This window comes from Talpa europaea (assembly GCF_964194135.1).
Source record: "Talpa europaea genome assembly, chromosome: 4".
In the NCBI taxonomy this organism is placed as follows: domain Eukaryota; kingdom Metazoa; phylum Chordata; class Mammalia; order Eulipotyphla; family Talpidae; genus Talpa; species Talpa europaea.
Window position 1 is genome coordinate 5,031,639 of NC_140070.1, and position 22,421 is coordinate 5,054,059.

The following is a 22,421-nucleotide window of genomic DNA, read 5'->3' on the forward strand; positions in this document are numbered from 1 at the left end:
GGGATGCACCTGTTCTCAAGAAGGCTGCAGAGGCTCAAGCCACATCTGGTATTTTTCGCTATTTCTTCTCTGGATGGGCAAGTGCTGTCCCAGACATCATTTCCTTTCCATTCTGATCAGCAAAAGGAGTGGCTGCTGCTCTTTTCAGAGAGCACCCACGCTTTCAACCCCTCCCCCCTCAGAGACATTGAGAATAGACCCCCGGAGGCGCCGGGCTGGGCGCTGGGGACAGGCAGGACACCGATCAGGACGGGCACCTCGGCAAGATGACCACTTTGTTCCCGCCCTCCCTTCTGATCACCCATTAGTAACTAAAATCCCTGGTGGATCTCTGAGCCTCCAGCGCGCCACGACATCCTCTCCATTTTATTCCCCCCTAAAGTACAAATTTCTCAAGAATCTTGAGCCTCACCTTCATCCTCTCTTTCCTGTGTGTGTTTTATTATTGTTTCCCATTGCCCAGGAGCTTAGCTTCTGCAAAGCCATGCCACAGGGAGGGGGCTCTGAGCTCTGAATGCAGCACAAACAGGGGGGCCACCCAGATGCAAAAACACCCCACGGTGGGCACTGCACCCCTTCCGAGCCCAGGGAAAAGAAGCAAATGCTCTTAACGCGGAGGCGCCAACTACAGAGGAATCTGCTGGAGCGACGCTGTCACAAAGCTGAGAAGCCAATGATGAGCAAACAAAGCAAAGGAGAACCAGGACCAGGACCAGAACGCGCGGTGGCCCCGGAGTAAACCCTCAATGGCAGCGGCAGAGAATCAGACCTGGGCGCACGGGCCCATCCCAGCCTCGCAAGACGACCCGTCACGTGGAGAGCAAGGAGCCAGCCAGGCTCGCCTGGACCCCGGGTGGGAGGCCTGTGCCCCACAGAGCTGCCGGCTCACTTACCTGCAGGAGGCAGGGTGTCTGCTCCGGAGAGCCGAGAACAGCTGATGCAGCTCCTCGCAGATGCGGAGCCGGGTAAGTCCCAGAAAGGGCAGGACAAGGCAGTAATTAGGATGTCACCCCAGCACACACGCACACTCCTACCTCCTATCAAAATCATCCGCTGGCACCCTCATGCCTATTAAGTCCTAATTGCTACTTCCAGATCAGTAGCACGTGCCCTGGAAAAGCGTCACGTCAATCCCGCAAAGCCAATCTATTTTAAACACACTATTTAAAACTGCTCCCTATAGGTCAGGGGCATTAAAATCACTGACAGATGAATTTTTCCTCACTCTAAAAAAAAGAAAAAAAAGGAAAAAGTTGAAAAAGTTGTGTAAAATAAAGCAAGGGTCACTTTTAGAGACCCAACACTGCTGACTGCTGGACTGAGATCATACGTTTATTCTTCACAGTAACTACTGACAGCTACTGAGCACAAACTACGTGCCAGACACTATTCTTACAGAACCATGAGAATAGTGCCTGGCACATAGTTTCTTAATATCTTAATAAAGATATTGAATACCCAGAAAGCCCTCATGAAGTGCATTAGGATCCCATTTACACATGGGACACAGAGCGGCCAGGCACTTGGGCCAGGTTGAACAGTTGGTTACGTGCAGAAAGGGCATGTAAAAGGCACCCATTTTCCAAATCTGGGCCTGCTGGCTCTAGCTGGCGCTGGCTCTGCTTTCAGAAAAGCAACCGAAAATTCAGTTGCTGTGTGTGTGAAGAATGCAGAGCTGAACAGGAAAATGTCAGGGTCCATGAAAGCACAGCAATTGGTCTGGACGCCCATGAGGAGCCGCCATCTTGGTGCACTAACTACTTTCTTTTTCGTGAAGAGCACATGGATACTTTACTCTGCCTTTTACAAATCTGGTTAAAAACACCACTTGCTGAGACAGTAACCAAAACGCAGAGACATCCTACTGAATGGGAGAAAATATCTGCACACCACACAACTGCTAAGGGGCTGATATCAAAGATCTACAAAGAGCTTACAAAACTCAACAAAAACAACAACAGAAAGCAAATAACCCAGTCAAAAAATGGGCAGAAAAGCTAAAAAGACACTTCTCCAAAGAAGAAATGCAAATGGCCAACAGGTATATGAAAAAATGCTCAGCATGACCTATAATCAGGGAAATGCAAATCAAAACAGATACGATACCACCTCACACCTGTGAGATTGGCCCATATTAAAGAAAAAAAAAACTGGCAACAACCAATGCTGGCAAGGATATGGAGAAAAGGAACCCTCTTACACTGCTGGTGGGGATGCACACTGGTCCAGCCACCACAGAAAGCTGTGTAGAGGATCCTCAAAATACTAAAAATGGAACTACCATAAGATCCAGTGATTCTACTCCTAGGAGGCTGCCAAAGGACACAAGAACATTAACCCAAAAGGAAACCTGAACATCTATGTTTATTGCACCTGCCAAGATATCGAAACAGCCTAAAAGCCCCAAAGCAGATGAATGGATCAAGCAGTGGTCTACATACACAGTGGAATACTACTCTCGGGTCAAAAAAAGATAAACTCATGGCATTTTCAGCAACACAGATGGAGCTGGGAGGGATTATGCTAAGCAAAATGAGCCAGAAAGAAAAAGAAAAATATCGGATGATCTCACTTATAGGTGGCATATAGGGACACCCAACAAAGGGTCAGGAAAAAGACAAAACTTGCAGGCTGACCCTAGACCTGAGGCTCACAGCAGGGAAGGGGCAGGGAGAGCATTGAAAGAGAAGAGACTGTGGTGGCGGGTCACGGATGCTGTGGTGGTGGGAAAACTATGGGGTCTACACCTGAGGGGAGAAATCAAATATTATACAAAACTGAACAATGATGTAAGAAAAGAAAAACTTACATTAAATTTTAAAAAAATAAAAAACACCACCACTACTTGCTGGCTTCTCATTCTAAGCTGGAAGAAGCAGCACGAAAGACTCCCCTAAGGAATCTCCGGTCTGGACTTGAACCCCAGCTCTGCATTCATCGGCCAGGTGCGAGTCACCCTCAGATTCCTTATCAGTCAATTGAGATAATAACAGCACAGACCTCCCAGGATTGATGGTTGTGCTAAGGAATCGGCACCAACAGGTCCTCAGTTAATGAGGAGCCCTCAGTTAATGAGGGGCATTATCTTCACGGATTCTCAAACAGTGTTTGGGGGATACTTGTTTATCATTGTGAAGGTTCACCTTGAAGTTTTTACTTATCTTTAAACTTCTATTACTTATTTCTTTTTTATTTTGAATATCTTAAATTTCAAGCAATTTTTGCTTCTTGACTATTTTATTATCTTAAATATTTATTGTTTTATTTAAAGAAAAAGATCTGAAACATTTTTAAGAACACAGATTCATCCTCCCACATATTAAAATATCACTTTCACTTGAAATCTACCAATTTGAAGTTTGGGGATTATGGCATAGAACCAGGTCGAAGGTCATCTTTATTTTAGCTAATACAAAAAAGTGTCCTAAATAGGGTTTTGGGGGGCCATATCAATTACGGAAGAAAGAAAAAAAAACCTGTTTTTAAATACAAAAGGAGTAATCTTACACGGTAACAATTGATATGCTAATTATAAATAATTTATCCATTCATTAGAGAGCCTGAAGACATGAAAGTAATGACTCCATTTCATTAAACATTCTATAAAATTTAAATCTTTCACTTATTTAGACAAGCCTTCCTCCTAATTATCCCAAATTAGTGCAATTCTAGTTATATTTATTACATTGTCTAGTGGAACATTATATACACAGCAAGCCCCATCTGACAATGGCCTAATTACATGATCAATTTTTCTTGACTAGAGAGCTAGAAAAGAGCACGATAGTCCTTAAGAAAATTCTTACTGATAATACTCATATTTGAGTTCTTCTTCAGCCAACTGTAAAAGTGATTCTGTTTCTGGGTACCCAGTGGAAGGATGAGTCATCAACTCCAGAGTGACATGCACCTCAGTGCTGACTGTAGCATCGTTCACAATAGCTAAGTCAAGGAAGCAACCTAAGTGCCCACTGACAGAGGCTGGATCAAGCGGAGACCGTGTCTATATACAGTGGGGGGGGCCTATTCCGCTGCACTTCAGATTAAAAACGTTGCCATGTGCAGCAAAATGGAAGGCACTCGGGATGATGCGAAGTGAAATTAGAAAGATCAGGATAAATAGTGGATGATCTCACCTACATGTGCAATATAAGGGCACTAAGTGGATAAATGGACACAAACAAAATAAAAATAAACTGATGGACACTGAGAACTGACATAAGGTCACCAAAGGTGGACAGGATGGAAGCAGGGAGTTGGTGCCAAGGTAGAGAGGGCATCATGGAAGGCGGTGGTTATTTTATGTTGTTCTACATCTGAAAAGGTGTAAACCGCGACCCCTAGGTCATACGCAGTATTGTAAACCAATGCTACCTCAATTAAAAGTGATCTACCAAAAACAAAAGAAATTAATAAAAAACAAAAATTTTTAAATAAGTTTTAGATGGCTTAGTTTAAGAACAACACTCAAAATTCTGCCTGTAGTAGTTCTAATTTGGATGCATTTTTTTGAGTGTTTGGATTACCATCATCTGAGAACTCTCCAGAACATTAAGCAGAAAAGCAATGGCTTGCTTTCTCCTACACCACTCCTGCCCTTCCAGCAAAACCAAACCCCCAAATGAGAGGTCCAAGTCCAGCTTCCCATGTGGGAGAGAAGGGGCCACAACCACCTCCTCACCTGTGATCCTGCTTGGCCAAGGACCAATCGTACAAAAATCCAAATATCTGGTTTTTCCACTTCTGCACTTCAGACTAAAGAGCACTATTTGTGAAATGCAATCAGACAACTTAAATGCCAACAGATATTCATGGAATTTGGCCTCAGCTGGACTCTCCAAGCTGCTCCCCAGTCCAGCTGCAATCCCCGTTACCCACGCAGCTCTATTTACTCTTCCCACCTTGCCTGTCACCTCTTCCCTCACATGAGGGGCTCGACATCGGCTCCAAGGAAATGGACACCGCGGCTGGCGACTCCTCGACAGCCTGGCCTCTGGGGCCCTGACAAGTGTATCTGTGTCCAATCTCCTCCCATCAGTTCCTCCTTGTAGGTCCTCCGGATGGCCTCTCCTCATGCAAATCCCGCACATCACACCCCAGCTAAAATCCTTGGGTGACTCATACCTTCACAATAAAACAACAGCTCCTCAGCTTGACATTTAAGATCCTGCTAGATGTTGTTCAGTCTCTGTCCTCCAGGCCTCCTCCGTGAGCCTCCCTGCCAGGCTGACCCCCTGGAGTCTCCGGACCCCTGGGGCAGGGCCTCTGCTGAGGGCCTTCCCCACCTCCCCGGCCCAGACCCTGACTCAGCTCCACCATCACTCACACTTCTTGCTTCCCGTGTGTCTCAGGGAACTGTGGGATTCTTGAAGGCAAGAAGGAATCTTAATCCTCTAACCAGATGCCCGCGTTGAGGCGCAGGAACCTTCCATGTGGCTTGTTGATGTGAGAGGAAGAGAGTGACTCAATGAACAATGCGCTGAGAGGCTTGTGGTCTTGGGCCGGAGACTCAAATTCAGTGTCGAATAAACCAAACGGGACGTCAGGATCGCCTGGGGAGTTTTTAAAAACACAAAAATCTGGGCCTTGTTCCAAACCAAGAATCAGCATACTCGAGGCCATGATGTGTGTCTGCTTAACAATCTGGGTGATTCTGCAGGAAGAGCCAACCCGACGCCCGTCTGCAGTGCCGTGGAGGGAGCTTTGTCGCCACAGAACATCCCGTCGGGGTGCTGGGGCTGACGCACCAGGACAACCACTCAGCCACCGTGCGCAAAGCCTGGGCATCAGGCCCCGGGCTCCCCACAAGCCCACGTTTAGCTTTCTCCAGCTCACCTGGCACACCTTCCAGACTCTCCATTAGGGCTCAAACAACCTACTAGTAAGGGCTCATTTCTTTACCTCTCACGGCACCGCCTCAACAGGCCGACGCAAACAGAAGCAGCATTCGAGTCATCAGAAGTTGCTTCTCCCTGTCCTGAAGTAAGCGGTACTCAAATAAAAACACAAAGTACAAGGGGGCTAGGTGGCCTCGTCTCCACCTTTACATGCTACTAACCAAGACACTGCGGTCTTCTCAGAAGGAAAGTTTTCAACACGTAGCCTGTTTCTCTGGGCAGCAATGACCATACAGAGATAACTTCCCTGCAGCTTCCCACAGACAGATGATCCAGGGCAGAGAGGTGCTTTGACTATCTGCCCTTCCTGAAACACGTGACTCGCACCCCTGAGGGGCTAGTATCAAGATAAGGAAGGAAAGAGCTAGTGTTGGTGAGGTACAGAGAATGTGCAACTCTATGCACTGTTGGTGAGAACGTGAAGGCCACAAGAGCCGTGGAAGACGGTACGGAGGTTCCTCAAAAAAGTAAGCCTACATTTACCAGGCCACCCAGCAAGTCACTTCTGGGTAAATATCTGAAGGAATGGGAAGCAGGGGCTCAAACTGCTATTATTTGCACTGCTGTATTCCTAGCAGTATTATTCACAACAGTGAAAAGGTGGAAACACTCCAAGTGTCCATCAGTAAGTGAATGGACAAGCAAAAAGCGGGATACATCTACAGTGGAATATTATACAGCCTTAAAAAGTAATGAGATCCTGATGTGCTCCCACATGGTGAACCTTGAAAACGTCGTGCCAAGTGAAAGAAGCCAGTCTCCAAAAGATAAATATTACATGACTCCACTTATATGGGGCCCCAAGAGTAAGCAGTCAAATTCACAGAGATGGAAAGCAGGAGAGAGGCCGCCCAGGGTTGAAGGAGGGGAAAGTGGGGAGCTAGAGCTTAATGGGAACCAAGATTCAGTTTTGCAGGATGAAAGGGCATGTGGATAGTTGTCAGTGAGGGCAGCACAGGAACAGGAATGCATTTAATGGCACTGAACTGTACAATTAAAAATGATTGGGACAGTCAACTTTGTTATGTGTCTCATACCACAATTATCTTTAAAAGGTAAAAAAAAAAAAAAAAAACCTAAGAATGAGTCTATATAGTTAAATATATTTACACCCAAGGAGCAAACTATTCATCTTTCAAAACAATAGGATGGTGAATTTGTGGAATGTCTTCTACTTCCAAAGAAGGTAATTTCTGTAGGTTTAATTTACCGCATATTGCTAAACTCTTTTCTTTAAAAATGTAGTTTACTAATCAGATCTCTCTCAGCAAATCATTTGAAAGAGGAACGCAACAAGAAGTTAATACAACAGATATGCAAATATTAAGAAATTCTAATCTTAGGAAACTGAATACAAGTGAATTTGACCTTTTTTCATTCTGGGAGCTCATCTATTTTAGTGCACTGGTCCTGAAGTTAAAAATACAGACAAACTCTAAATCACATTTTGTAATTTAAGAGCTGACAACTTTGTGTTATATTTATTTAGGATATTTAAATCTAGTATATAGAAAACTCAAGTGTTCGTTAGCGAGTCATAAAACAGAGGAAGAGGCTGAGAAGAGATATAATTTTAAACTATTATATATGGTCTCAAAGCTATTTAAGTGTTTTTGAAAATACACTGCAAATCATAGAGCTTTGGGACGATTCTTAAATAATTCTGAAGAACACGAGTTTGTTTTGTCTGTGGTACATGAATGTTCTACATGCCAAGAAGTCTACGCTGTTAGATTTTGCAAGCCCTTCTGCTGGCAGAAGGACGAAGTGAAGATGATGCTTTCCTGTCACTCACAGTCAGGATGTTGCCATGGGTAACTGAACCCATCCTCCGTGACCACTGAAAAACTTGGAGAAACCATGAAGGATTTTCTCAGAGATCCTCCTGCGGAGAATCGCAAGGACATTTTCTTCTTTCTTCCCCCAGATGGAGGTTTTATAATACAAATCTGACGTACTGGAAACCAGTGGACTGTTTTTTATCAAAGATACAGCCCTTTTACCAACTTTTACCATCTGTACTTTTTCTAATTACATTCACCAAGCTTCGTACTTGATGAATTTCTTGATTACCTAAAACTCAATCCTATCTCATGCCATTCAGACCTTCGTAACTTCTCCTCTTTGCCCTGATCCCGTTGTTTTCTATGACTGTGCCAGTACTGTCACATTATTCCATTATTTGGATCCAGGCTTACTGTTATCCTCAGAATAATATTCAGTCTAAACTCTTACAACAACAGATGGCGACCGCTAGAAGACACGAAAGCTAGAATTTCCTCAGCGATCTTACAGAACGAAGAAAATAAAGAACAGGAGAAAATGAGATGCAGAAGAAAAACATTTACAAATGAGTGAAATTATATTCATGGGGGGGGATTCTTTCATTGGAAGTTTCATATTTTCTTGTCAGACACTTTGGTGCCCCTCAAATTAAAACCTACGAATGGTGGAACCCCATGCTTCCTCTCCTTCGAGCAGGAGGGATGCTCCCTGTGGGAAGGACATTTCATGCCAACAGAGGAACACGAAATAGAAGGATGAAGAAATCCAGTCCAAGGTGTCTGGCAAGAGGAAAGTGAAAACAGCAGTAGCCCCTCCCTCCCACAATTTTAGGAGACTCCGCTGTCCTTTGGGGGAGGTAAGGTAACTCTTAGAAGAGCTCCGGCTGGCAGAGGGGAGGTTATTTTCTGATGGCATACACAAATATTTGAGGTTAGACTCATTCACAGACGCAGAGAACTCTGAAGTCTGTCCTCAGTATAGCACAGGCCTCTCCAGCAGGGTCCCTGGAGTAAATGCAAGATGAACCCCTGGGGAGGTGAAAGGAAACACAAAGAAGTCCTTCATGCACAGGGAACACAAGACTAAGGTTGAATATATACAGGAGTTAAAGCCCATGTAGGACTATGGCCTGTATGTGTATAAAGCCTCAATTTTATCATCGGTGCTGCTGACAGTGGGAATTAGTGGCTGCCTCCCAGGACTAACAAGGCCATTCTGAGGCACTGGCTGGTACTAAGCACGTGACCAATAAATGGGGTCCCCTTTCTTGGAGGGAGAGGGAATTGTCTCTTATTGTCTACATTTCAGGGTGCGCAGGAATGATGAAAAGTAAGTACCTCAGGAACTCTGTTATCTTTTTAGGAAGCAAGTTCTCCGACAGAGAGGAAGCCCGAGCTGGTGTCCCAGGCCCTCTGACCTCTGACGCCCCGTGAGAAGCTGGCCCTAAACCTTCCAGGCCCTGACAATACAGCGTTGATAACCACTAACCACACCCGCATGGACCCAGCCCACGGACATTAGCCCCTGGAGAGAAAGCACTTTCACATCTCTGGCCGTGGTGACAACAGAAACTTCCGTTTCCGACTCCCAGACCCAGGATGCCGCACCGCTACTTGTTTTGCCTTTGGCATCTCAAACAAATGTTCTTTGAATTTCTCCATGTGTTAAAATCACCCACATTAAACAAGGTACGACATATGGGAACACAAGATCTATACTCTTCAAAAACGACGCTTTGACCCACAAAAGCCAACGTTTTTGTTATATTTAGAGTCATAATTAGAGGTTTCTGAAGTTCATCTGCTCGGCCAGCGCCTATAAAGTCAGCCGCCAAATACCCTTTAGGTTCTCCTTAAAGGAAGAGAGCACTGGGGGGGAAGGCGAAGAGATGCAAAAGAATAGCTAGATAGGAAGCTCAGAAGCAGACACAGCAAAAGCAGGAGGCTTTGAACTCCCAGATCCTGGCTGGCCAAGCTCACTTGCCTGCCTGGAGAGTGAGCTGAGGCGGAGCTGGTGGCAGCTTTGAAAGCTGCGGAGGACGGGAAACCCTTTCTCCTCCCCCATCCCAGGCTGTCAACTCAGGGCCCAAATCTTGCTGCCGAACCATCTGCTCTTAGGAATGCTGCTGAAATATTAACACGTGCAAAAAGTGGACCCCAAATGATGCCACCCCCTCTACCTCCTACACAATCCTCTGGACTGTCTCTCCGGCAATCCATGGGACCCTGACTACTTTTTGAAGGTCAGCAAAGGAGGTAATGCACTTGGTTTGGAGGAGAGAGGTCCCTGCGTTTCACCATCCTTGACCTTGAAGGATTACCTTCGCCCCTAGTATTCCTTTCCCAAGTGGGGTGTCTCTGATACTCATATTTACCGCAGATACAAACAGGTACACACAGCTCAAACCTCAGCTCCAGAGAGGGTTTTCTTTGCCTTCAGATGAAAAGTTAAAATAAGTACTAAGATGAAATTGCGTCTGATTATATGCGGCACCATAGCCCTCATTTTGGGGAAAACCAAATTCTCCTAGATTTACCAGAATATCAACTCTACAACCATGCTGGGCCATTTTTCCCAAGACAAAAATTCTAGGACAAGTGAGCTCGCTTAAGTAAATGAATAATTATGTAGATTTCCTAGAAGATCACACACCAAAATCAATCAGAAATGGAATATCAGATTTCTAATTAAATGAGTACCCTGTATAAAAATCAGGTGTGAAGCTATTTTTAATTCTACTTGACCCCTGCACAAGTCATCTGTGGTCTCCCTTCCTGCCTCCTGGGGAATAAAACATTTCAGAGTGTGTCAATTCCATATAGGTATGTCCCAAAAGAAGTAATAATCCAGTAACAAAAATGTATTTTTTCTTAGATTCAGACACTATGGTAATTATTTGGCATGTATATGCTCATGTATTCCACACGACAACTACAAAGTACTATTTTATCCTCATTTTACAGATGAGAAACAGGAGATAAACTGGTCATATAAATTGCCAACCAAGCAGGCCAGCAGTGACGGCCAGAAGGCCAACACAAGACTAAGCCACAGCGCGCTGCTGTTAAATAAAGGCATTCTGTGACCCGAGCCTGTGGCCGCTCTTACGAATGTGGAAAAAGTCATCTGACACTCACCATCCCATCATCCGGCTCTTTGGGACAAGCTCTCCCAGCCCAATTCAACATTTTAAAAGCATTTTCTAAAGTTTATCAACAGCTGCCCATTATCCACATAATAAATAACCAGTTTGCAAGAGTAGAGGGAAAATATCCGAATATTTCTCTCAACTAATTAAAGCCAATCAAAATGAAACTTCAAATGATTCACTAAGTTAAGGGGAAGCCCCACTCTATTTACAAAGTCCAGCACCTGATAGCAAATTATATTTTAAATCTGAGGAGTTGGATGGCTTAAAAAAAATATATTGTTTTATGATTTCACCAGAGATCTATGCTGGAATTTTTTAAAAAATCCAACAAGGCTTATTTATGGTTGACCCAGCCTGCTCTTGTGGGAGCAAGTGATCGAAGTTATGGGGGGCGGGGGCAGTGGGTGATGGTTCCAGATCACTGATACACCATAATCACCTCCAGAAGCCTCTTATCACCCACCTCTGGGGCAGCCACCTGAATGTGGCTAAAGAAAGATGTGAATCACAAGGGTCAGAGACTTTGCTGGAGCTCTCGGGAATGTCAGCAAGACAAGGGAACCCCGAGCTAAGCATTTCAGCTCCCACTGCAAACCCACTTCATACCTGGCACTTGCATACGCCATGTTCTCAAAGCAGTCTAGGAGGATCAGACAAGAAAATGTGCAGATAATTTCTGAGGTGTACAAAGGAGCAGCTCCAGCAGCTCACCCTCTGCCAGAGGCTTTCCTCCAGCAGCTAACCTCAGCTGGATGCTAACTATTAAGGGGTAGCTGGATGCAAGATGGGAGAATTTGGATGCTACTAGGAAGAGGAACCAAAGGACCTTGGAAACTTGTTGCAAAGCAAAATTCAACCAAGCTTCTTTGGGTCATTTACATGCAATTTACCCTTCACACCAGTATACCTGGAAGTGATAGTGTAAGAGAAACCAAGCTGGCTCTTTTAGTAATACTAGTGACATGTTACATACTTCCTACATGCCAAACCCGGTTCTGCTCATTAATTCACATAATTCACCCAAAACCCAAAACTTAATGTTCCTCTAGCTACTATTAGAGGAACAACTCTCTCCTGACTCCAGCGACATCTCCATGATGAAGTGCCGCAGGCACTAAGTATGCAGCTCCCAGCATGCCATGAACCTGACTTCCTGTGTGGGGTTCGCTAGGCACAAGGGGTGGAGTGAAGCAACCATGACTAGCTTGTAACTGAGCACATATATGCTCACATATGTAACTGAGCACATATGTGCTTTTCTGGCTTCAACTTGTACCCTGGCATTGCTGGAAGGAGACACAGGGAGGAGAGACGTGTGTGGAAGATGCTCCTGGTCTTTGGCAGAGACAATGGCAGCCATTATTGTGAAGTGGTATTTTTTTTTCATCTTGAGCCCCTCTCTCTATCCTGACTCTCTGGGACCTGCCTGATCCCTTAAGGTGCCTTGCCAGAAGGTATCAGACTTGTGATAAGCTGTCAGGCTTCAGCAGCCCTGCTTCAGAAAGACCCTTGTGTGACTGGGCATTTGCCCATGAGGAGATGGGTCATTTTTGAAATTTTACAGGGAAACTATTATTTGAAGCCCCTTCTCTCTCTCCAGACCAATTCTATTAAAAATCTACCACAATAAGAATGCTTCCTTTGCCTTTGTGCTCACAGATGGTTAAAATCCTTATTAGAGCATGCACCTTTTAACAGATTGGGGCCTCTGGGGACCCCTCAGTCACCTGCTAGCAGGACTATTATTATGCCCATTTGCAGGGAAGGAAACTGAGAAAACGTAGTTTATCCGAGTTTATCGAACTAGTGATGGGTCGACCCCACTGCCCCTGAGTGCCATCTTGCTACCCCACCACCACCATCCCAGGGGGAAAGCCTCACCGCCTCCCCCCACTACTTGGCCCTAGGAGCCCCAGATTCAAAGTCTGGGGGTGTGTGCAATTGGTGAATGTTAGGTCACATGCCCAGCTCTGGATGTCAGGCAAGCCAGGAAAGAAATTCCATGACAAGGTCGGGGTCTACAAAGAGAAACAAGAGCTCTGCTCCCGCCACGCTTCATAATGCAAAAGTGTCAGTTCCCAGTTCCCAGCACTGCTGAGACAAGCACCAAAAGGGCCGGCTTAAAAGAAGAGCCAATTTGCATGAAAAAATGCTCATCATCACTTATCAGGAAAATGCAAATCAAAACCACACTGAGCGATCACCTCACACCTGTGAGAACAGGGCAGTCTGGAAAAAAAAAAAAAAAAAAAGAGCCAGAAACAACAAGTGTTGGTGAAGATGTGGAGAAAAGGAACCAACAGGAACACTGTTGGTGGTGGACGCGGGGCTATGGCATTCACCTGAAGGGATGTGAACCTGCACCCCCTTAAACCACGTATCGTGTTGGAAACCAATGTTACAATACAGTCAACTGACCAACCAGTCAGTCAGCAAAGACAAGAGCCATTTATTCTCTCACAGGTCTGGAGCCAGAAGTCTCACACCCAGGTGTGAGTAGGATTGTTTACCTCTGGAGGGTCTGAGAGAGAACCCACTTCTGCCTTTCTCCTGCCTCCTGACGGTCACCAGGAACCCTTGGCCTTCTTTGGCTCATAGACACATGAGTCTCTGTCTCTGTCTTCACACGGCCTGACCCCTGTGTGTCTGCGTCCCTTCTCTTCTTAGAAGGACATCAGCCATATTGGATTTAGAACCCACCATACTCCACCTGACCCCATTTTAACGTAAAGACCCCATCTCCAATGAGGGCGTATTTGCAGGTGACAGGAGTGAGGGCATGCACAGATCTCCTTGGGGAGACATTCATCCCCTAACAGTGGGGAATAACAGACCTGGGAGGGGAAGCAAGACAGCCAAAAACTTCACCAAGATCCATGGTACCTCTCTCACTATGGGGGCCTCCATTTCATTTAATAATGAAATCATTTCAAAGCAAAAGCTGGAGATGCCAAAAGCAGTCTAGCAGTTCTCTTAGGGGCATCAAGCAGACAGGCACGTGCAGAAAGGGTGAGGGGGTATGTTAGTCGCAAAGTAAGACGGTTCCTCCCTCTAAAACCATGGCCATCAGGAAAACAGGGCCAGGCACAAGGCTGCCACCCTGGTGCCCACAGTCATCTGCCAAATAGCTCTCTTTTCATCTTCAAAAAGAGAAAACTTGGCCTAGAGGGGCCATTGTGGATTTAAGTAAGAAGATAAATGGAAATTTTTAACTGCGTGTGTGAGTTACCTAAGCTGTAATTTTTCAACTGAATGGGTATATGACAGGCGTTTGAAGTGCACGTTATTTACATCACTGCTCTGGCCTTTTGTGCTGCCACTTGCATGTTTTCTTTTCAAACCTAACTCTCGATCTCGAAAGCATGTCCATCCCCTTCATGAACCACCAACATCCTCGCTTCTGAATAAATGAAAACACGAATGAGTCAAACCCAAGAATTGAAAAAGCACGTTACTGTAAGGAACAGGAGAGCAGATGATCTCCCAGCAGTCCCAACTCTGATTCAGAAACCCAAGGAGGAGTCAAAGTTAAGGGCATCAAGTCACCCTCCATCTGCTGGAAATGAAAATAGACGTTTCTGGTGCCCTCCAGAGAGCAGAGCATAAAACCTAAGAAGCTAAGCTACTGTCGTGTCTGAAACTGCCAAGTGGGTGAGCTCCAGACTGTGTCCACTGCCCCTGTTGTCCGCGAGTGTGTGCACAGAGCGCTGCTGGGACAGCGACCGTGATGTGCAAACGGCCCTCGCAGACGCTCCGCGCCCTGGCTCCCGGCCACACACCTGCGTCCTCCCAATGACATCCCTGACCCACCTTTTCTCTCCTGTGTGGTCAGTCCTAAGGAACCTCTGTTCTCACAAGCTCCTCGGTTGTCACGGAGAACAGAGACTCCTGTCCTCACTCCTTCCCGGGCTGCACAGAATTTCCAGCCAGTGTCATAAACACCCCCAGCTACCCGGGTTCATTTCAGATGGTACCTACTTGAGTACTTTTATTGAAAGAGTTAATATTCACTCTAAGGGGATTAGAAAAATACAAATATCAAGTGAAAATTTCACAGGTTAAGAAAATAAAATTTTCTTTTGAATTCCTTCAAATAAAAAAGGTCAAAGTGAAAAATCTGGTTGAATAAATAACAGCCCAGGTGGTTTACGAGTCTGTGCTAGGAAGTGCTAGGAAGTCATGAGGGTGGGTTGTGAACCCCTACTCGAGGGGTCCCTCCTCATGTTCTGGGTCGCCCTGTCACCCATCCGACCTCCTCCCCGCCAGTTCCCCAGCCCGGACCTCAGCCCTTCCTCTCGCTGCAAACTGCTGCCAGACAGGTCTTCCTAAAATGCTCCTTTCACCATTTTACCCCCACACTCACCAGCCTACTACCTGCACCATCAACTCTAAATTCCACCGACATTTCAAGATCTCACCTGGCTGAGCCACACAGCTGCTAGGTACACCCCAAAGTGACAGCGAGGCCAACATCACACAGATTCAGAGCTGATGCTTCAGCTTCCATCCTCTCCCTCACTCCCCTCAGATGCCAGCCAGCCCTTCCAGGCCCAAGCGCATCCCCTTCCAGTGGCCTTCTCTACTTGACATGCTTCTTCCCTCTGAGCTCCTAGCGACTTATTCCAAGCCCGTCCACCCCCACATGGCCAGAATGCGCCCTGTTATTTCCTGCGCTCTGAGGGTCAGCTCGCGGTCCTGGACGAGCAGAAAGTTCCTTTTCCCGTAGATGCAGACAACCAGACCATAGAGACAGCCCAGAGCTGAAACAGGACAACTCACACAAGAGGCCAAGACATCGCTTCATCCAAACTTTTTATGAGAAGTCCTCTTTTCCTCATGCACGCAATAAACACGGCTGCATACTTGACAGGGGCCAAGTTCTGTGGCTGTTGCCAAAATGGAGATGGGAACAAAACAGGGCCCAGGGCCTCCCTGGTGGCGCAAGGGGTTAAGCACCACACTATGAAGCAACCCGCAGCCTCTGCAGCACGAGTTTGATCCCGGGCCAGGGAGCAACCCAGGCACAGCAGACCTCTATGACTCGCCCGCTGCCCCCTCAGCAGTGTGTTTCAGTCAGTCTGCCTGTTCTGCTCCCCACTCTGTCTCTGGTGAATCCTCTCACCCCCCACATCTCTGGCCTGTACCCCAGCTCTTGTATGCATAAATAAATAGATCTTCAAAAAAAAAAACAGGGCCCACCACTGAGGAAGGGCCTTGGGGGACAGGAGACACACATGCAGGTCACGACACGCCGCGGGGCTGGGACTGTCGCACATGTGCACAACATCAGCGGGGAGGATTCGCTCTAGAAAGGACCTGGAGGAAGACGGAAAAGGTAGCGTGAGGGTGGGCTCTGGAAGGCTTCCTGGGTCCCTCTGCTCTACAGAGGCCAAGCACATTGTCAGCGGTGTGATGAAAGCTGCAGAAGGCTCGGAACAGGGACCAGGCAGTGCTGCAGGGGAGCATCTAGGATGGGGGCACAGGGTGGTGGGGGGGGGGGGGAAGGCCAGGGCGGTGGGGAGAAGGGGAGGGCGCCCAGGAAGTCTCGGCCTTCACCCACAGGCAGGAGAGACACTGGAGAGAGAAGCCACATGACCGGTTTTGCTTTAGAAGAGATTAAAAAACAAGACAAACCCAGCGCCCGCACCCCTCGTGGGGCCACGCAGACGATGAGCTGGACCGGTCGGGAGGTCCCTGCAGAAATCACTGTCAAGGAAGAGAAAAAAGTACAAACAATGGGGGGGGGGTGCAGATTTTAGAAGTATTTAGGGGGTAGAAATTAATAGTATTTTCTGACCAACTGGCTTACACATTCCAATGTCAAATGAAAATAGTTTAGGGATTAACGAGTCATGGAAAAGTTTATTATCTGCTTAAAAAATTACCCATGTCATTTCTTTGTTGTGGGGCGGTCGCCAGGGTCGGCGTGGCGCCGGGCACGGACTATGTTCGCACGAACCCCCAGACCCTCTGCTTCACACCCGCTGGGCGGGCATCACGCCGTTGCTATGACGCGCTCCAAGCGCCTCTCCTGTCTGCAGGCCAGGACGGCACCCCGCGCGCCAAGCTCCGGCCAGCCCTGGCTCCCCGCCGCCCCGCACGCGGCACCGGCAGCCTCCGATCAAGGACAGGCCGGGGTCTAAACTGTCCGAGGCCTCCGGGATTCCCAGTTTAAGTCAGAATAGCTCTGAGGGTGCAAAGACGCTCAGGTTTTTAGACAACACGCTCATGTTCCTTCTTTGCCAAATAAAAACGTTCACAAGAGTGGGAAAGAGATTGAAATACCAAGAGAGGCGACCTTTCATAAGCACATTCGTGTTCTCCCGGGAAATAAAGAATAAAGTCATTCACCACCCAGTGCAATATCCCGCACTTCCCCTTGCGTGATGAAAGGTGTCCACACAGGTAGTTTCAAATTAAAACACGTTGGCGCCGCCAAGCAGGACACCGGTCTCTGCAAAGAGGGGAGAGGAGGCAACAGGGTGCTGTGTATTAAAACTTGCATGATTAAAACTTGTCAGGCCTCATCTGTCAGCTCCTCCACCTGTGACTCTGGTGGCGAGAGCCTTCACCTGGGGCGCAGACTTCCGAGCTCATGTCACAGATGACAGGACACAGCACTGCCACGCGAGCCCTCTTCCCACGGCCTGAGTGCACGGGCACGAAGCCAATAAGCTGAGAGGGCAAGGGCTTTTCTCTAACAATTTCTGCTCAGAGATCCTGAGATCACTCGTTACAAAGCTGCTATGGTGCCCGGATCTGTCATGGAAGCACCAACCACAGCCCACAGACCAGCCCACAGACCAGCCCACAGACCAGCCCACAGACCAGCTACAGACCAGCCCACAGACCAGCTACAGACCAGCCTACAGACCAGATTACAGACCAGCCTACAGACCAGCCTACAGACCAGCCTACAGACCAGCTTTACAGACCAGCTACAGACCAGCCCACAGACCAGCCTACAGACCAGATTACAGACCAGCCTACAGACCAGCCCACAGACCAGCCCACAGACCAGCCCACAGACCAGCTACAGACCAGCCCACAGACCAGCTACAGACCAGCCCACAGACCAGCCCACAGACCAGCTACTGACCAGGCCACAGACCAGCCCACAGACCAGCCCACAGACCAGTCCACAGACCAGCTACAGACCAGCCCACACACCAGCCCACACACCAGCCCACACACCAACCTTATAGACCAGCTACAAACAAGCCTACAGACCAGCCCACAGACCAGCCCAAAGACCAGCCTTACAGACCAGCCTTACAGACCGGCCCACAGACCAGCCTTACAGACCAGCCCACAGACCAGCCCACAGACCAGCCCACAGACCAGCCCACAGACCAGCCTTACAGACCAGCCCACAGACCAGCCCCCAGACCAGCCCACAGACCAGCCTACAGACAGGAAGGGTCATGTTACTTACCAGAAACACAGCTGGTTTCTGGCCGACCCAGATTAGAACCTCGAGTGTCCACCCCGCACTCCCAGAAAACTCTCAAGTTTCTTAAAATAACAGAACACAGGGAACTGGGACACATAATCAACTGTGGCCCAGAATCAGTTTCTATGAAATGAAAACTAATAAACCAATCAAGGCAGCGTGCTGGGCATTCCTTCCCGCTGACTCTATTAGGCCCATCACCTGACAAAACTGACGGAAATTTTCTTCAGCTGTCACTTGGGGGCTGTGTGATCTTTCTTTGCACATCCTGTAAAGCGGTAGTATTGAAAATGTCTGTGTCATGGTCCTTTAGGATGACAAGCGTCCAATCAAAAGTACGGTGACTTTAGGGGTGTCTCCTTTGCAAGCAACACCTTTTAGGAACCTGCCCGATGGAACCTTGACAGTGAAAAAGTGACTTTCGGATGGTGCTGAACCGAACGCCCCAGGCTTGGTGGCGTTCCATGAGGAACATGACTCGGCCCCGGGACAGAGAGAGAGGAGAGGGAGGGAAACGAAGAGATGGCAGCTGCAACGGAGAAGGCTCCAAGAGCTTCGTCAGCTTAGGGTCATGGGGCCTTGAAAGTCGCTGCATGGAGGCCTGGTGTCCTAAGCAAAGCCCATGCAGGCGCTTTGCCTCCGTGGCGAGCTCCCCTTTTATCTTCAGTTAATTCATATCATCATTCCTAGTTTTAGAAAATGGGGAAGAAGGAAGCTACATCCATCCGACCTCACCTCTTTCCCTCTTCAGATGATGCATGCACATTTTATGATTCACTCTGATTTGTACAAAAGGCAAGATGTTACCCCGGGAAATTAATATTCAAGATGAACCAATGAACTCGCGGCCCATACATGTGTGCCGGTGGCCAGGAGGGGGTGAGACTGAGGATTATTTTAGTGGTGGTAGCTCGGGGGGTGGGGGGGCTTCACCAGTCACATCAGGGGCGACTGGTGGATATAAAGTGCAGACCTGACCTCTGTGTGCCTGGAGGAGGGACCCCCCCAGCTAAATGCCAAGCCTGTGGCTGTTTCAGTGTGTCTATGACTTCTCAGTGGAGCACAGACAGCCTGAGGTGCCATCTCTGTATAAAGTCAGCAGGGAAAGCTACCGCTCTGCCTGAACAACCAGAGTTAAACGTGTAAGACAGACGCCGGCGTGGGAGGTAAGCAAGGCCAGAAGGACAGCTGTTAAGATTCCAACGTGCTCTCCTGTCCCAAAGTTTTTTGAAAAAGTGATTTCACCCCATATTTTTAGGACTGTTTCTTGGGGATGGATTTCTAAAAAGTTTCAACTGAAGATACTTGAAGCCCCTAGAAGGCTTTCTTGTCCTTTGAACCAACAGCAAAATCTCTGGACTGACAATGACATCTAACAACACGTCACGGTGCTAGATGCCCAACAACCAAATGTGGGCCGTCTCCTGTGCTTCTAGATTGTTTTTCTTTCTGTTCCACTTAATGTGACAAAAGCTGTTTGTCTCCAGTGACTAACTTGATGTAAGGGGATTTCCTTTATTTTTCTTAAGAGGAAGAGAACTTCTTGTCAATGATCTCCAAGTTTCCATAGACTATTCCTATCCATACTCATATTTGGAAAGGAAATAGGTAAGATAGCCCCAACGCCCCCAAATGAGAGTCTACCTTCTCCCAATGTCCACTGCACTTGTTTCAATATTTGCTATTTCCTTCCATTTGCACTAACACCTTTGTTTTGCACGCAGGAGCTAACATTTGAATTAAAGAACTAACAGCCCTTCTTCCCTGGACAGACCCTTACCACATGTCCCATGAGCATCTAGAGAAGCACTTTGCTCTGACTCTTCTTCCCACACCTTGTGGGTTTCTTTTCTCAATAGGAACCTAACATCTAATCTGTTTGAGAAAACTACCACCCAGAAACAGGTTACCCATAACTGTGGTCCTTACCATTTGCAGGTCAAGAAGCAAAATAAAAGATTCAAATTAAATAAAAGCTTCTTCTCCAAGCCCTTAAAAGTGCCTGCAGCACTGGCAAGAGCAGAGAAGTTTTTTGTTTGGTTTGGGTTTTTTTGTTTTTGTTTTTTTTTTTTTTGCAAAGAATGAAAATGTGACTGTAATGAAGCTGTGTCAAGGCAGATAAAAATAGATTCATGGGTATGTGTCTGAAATTATTAAAGAGCCTTGCAGGTTTGTGGAAGAACTGTAGTTGCCAGCTCTCCTATAGATACTCACACTTGTTATCAGGACTGGTTGCTTAAGGGGGGACAGGGGGTGCAGACAACAGGGGATCTACTCAGAGAGGAAGGAAGACATTCAACCCCTGTGCTCTATGAACCCTGGGATTATCTGAACACCCGTGCAGACAGGGGTTTATGCACATATGTGTTTTGAGGTTAGGTTGTGTTTTCCGTGTATTTCCAAATACACTGTCACGGGTCTGAAGAGTCCAGCAACCACAGCTGTGAGTGGCTTGACTCAAGTATAAACTGAACTTGGTACTTCCTTGACAAATTTGGCTTTCCACGAAAGAGAAAAGCAAGGGAGCCTTCCTGCCAAAACAGTCAAACATCCTTATGTCACCAGATTTTGCAATAAAAAGATGGTTATTTTATTTCGGTTTTACATTCGTGGAAATGTGGTCACGAGACATTCTCAAAGCCTGAGACACTGGCCCCGGTTTGAAAAAATACTTGTTGTTTTTGGAGAAAGATAGCAAGGCTGCAAAATATGAAGTAGCAACCGCAAGCTCAAAGCAATCTTCCCAGTTAAGACGGGGCTTAGAATGATCTAAGTCTGATGTGTGGTTTCAAATAGAATCAGTTCTTCCATCACCTGGAGTGGAGCAGAGAATTCATTCTTGCAGAATGAAAAGCCAGTAAACAAACGCTGGTGCCCGCACACCACTCCAGGCAAGTGGTCACTAACAGAGGAGGAGGGAGCCAGCCCCGGGATCTTCCTCCTCTGGCATTTCCTCCAGGATTTCATCCTGGAGTCACCGCCCGGGCCACCCCGGCCTATTTCCAGAGGGACCCGGCTCCTTTGGAAACGCTTTCTGCAGCCTGCATCCGGACAGGCAGCCTTCTCCAAGCCTTCCCTTCACCGTTCTGTGTGTCCTTCCTGTCCGACATGCACACACGCCCTGCAGCCTCGTTCTTTCCATACCACCTAATTCAAAGCAACGTATGTGGAGCCCACGCCGGATCATGTGAGCCCTCGCGCCGCAGACTCACCATCAGCCCACAGAGCGCATTCAATGCGCGCCAGCACAGCTCGGGGCTCCCCAGGCGAGCCGGCCGGAGGCAGAGCTGCTCCCACACTCCAGCCATGCAGAACCGGGCTTGGAACCTGTTCCCTCTCAGAACAGGGGGGGGGGGGGGCAGTTTAAATACCCACTAGGCGAACTGGGGCCCGCCAGCCAAGCCGGGGCTGCAGGCGAGCAGGGCGCAGCTCTCCACCCGGCTGCTGCAGCCGCTGCGCCCAGCTTGCAGCCTCCACCTCCCGCAGCCCCGGCGCCCGGCTGGTCCCGGCCCGGATTTCACCTCCCCGATCGCGCTCCAACCCCATATTGGGAGGGCCTGCTGTGGATCCTGCGGAGGTACAAAATGGTGGCTGGGAGCGAATTCCCCCCATGCTCTCCCCCTGAGTCCCCGCATCCATCCCCGCCCGGCCTCCCCGCGCCGCGCCCGGCCGCGCCGCCGGCCCGGGGGCGCACCCAGCGCGGGGACCCACCTGATGTCATGTAGCCCCGCGAGGCCGGGGGCGCGAAGGCCGCGGGGAAGCGCTTGTGCAGGCGGTAGTCCTTCTCGCTGCGGGACCGCATGCGGTCCGAGGCCCGGTCCGAGAAATCCGAGCTAGGCCAGGCGCGCCGCAAGGTTGTGCTCCGGGTCTTCTTCATGGTGGGGAGGGCGACCCGCGCCCCGATCCGGGGGCCTCAGCGCCGGGGCGCAGCGCGCGGCTTCATCCGTCTACGGCGGGCACGACCCGGGCGGGCGCGGCGCGCATTTTCCCAGCCCCTCCTCGTCGGCGTCTACACCGCCAGCGGCGGGTCCGGCCCTCCCCACGCCCCCACACCCCCCCACGGCGAAGGCTCCGATTTTACACACGTCCCACAATGCATTACACTTCATTTGCAATCCGCCGGCTTATAGCTTCC

At 48.2% G+C, this 22,421-nt stretch overlaps 1 protein-coding gene across 1 annotated transcript in view; it reads right to left on the minus strand.

The window, feature by feature from the left end:
- Positions 1-22,192, minus strand: part of STOX2 (storkhead box 2) — a 98,525-nt gene extending 76,333 nt beyond the window's left edge. The window contains exon 1 of the mRNA XM_084231532.1: positions 21,998-22,192. Coding sequence (XP_084087658.1) covers positions 21,998-22,163 — 166 coding nt within the window. The 5' untranslated portion in view covers positions 22,164-22,192. The remainder of the gene's footprint in view (positions 1-21,997) is intronic.
- Positions 22,193-22,421: the final 229 nt, after the last annotated feature.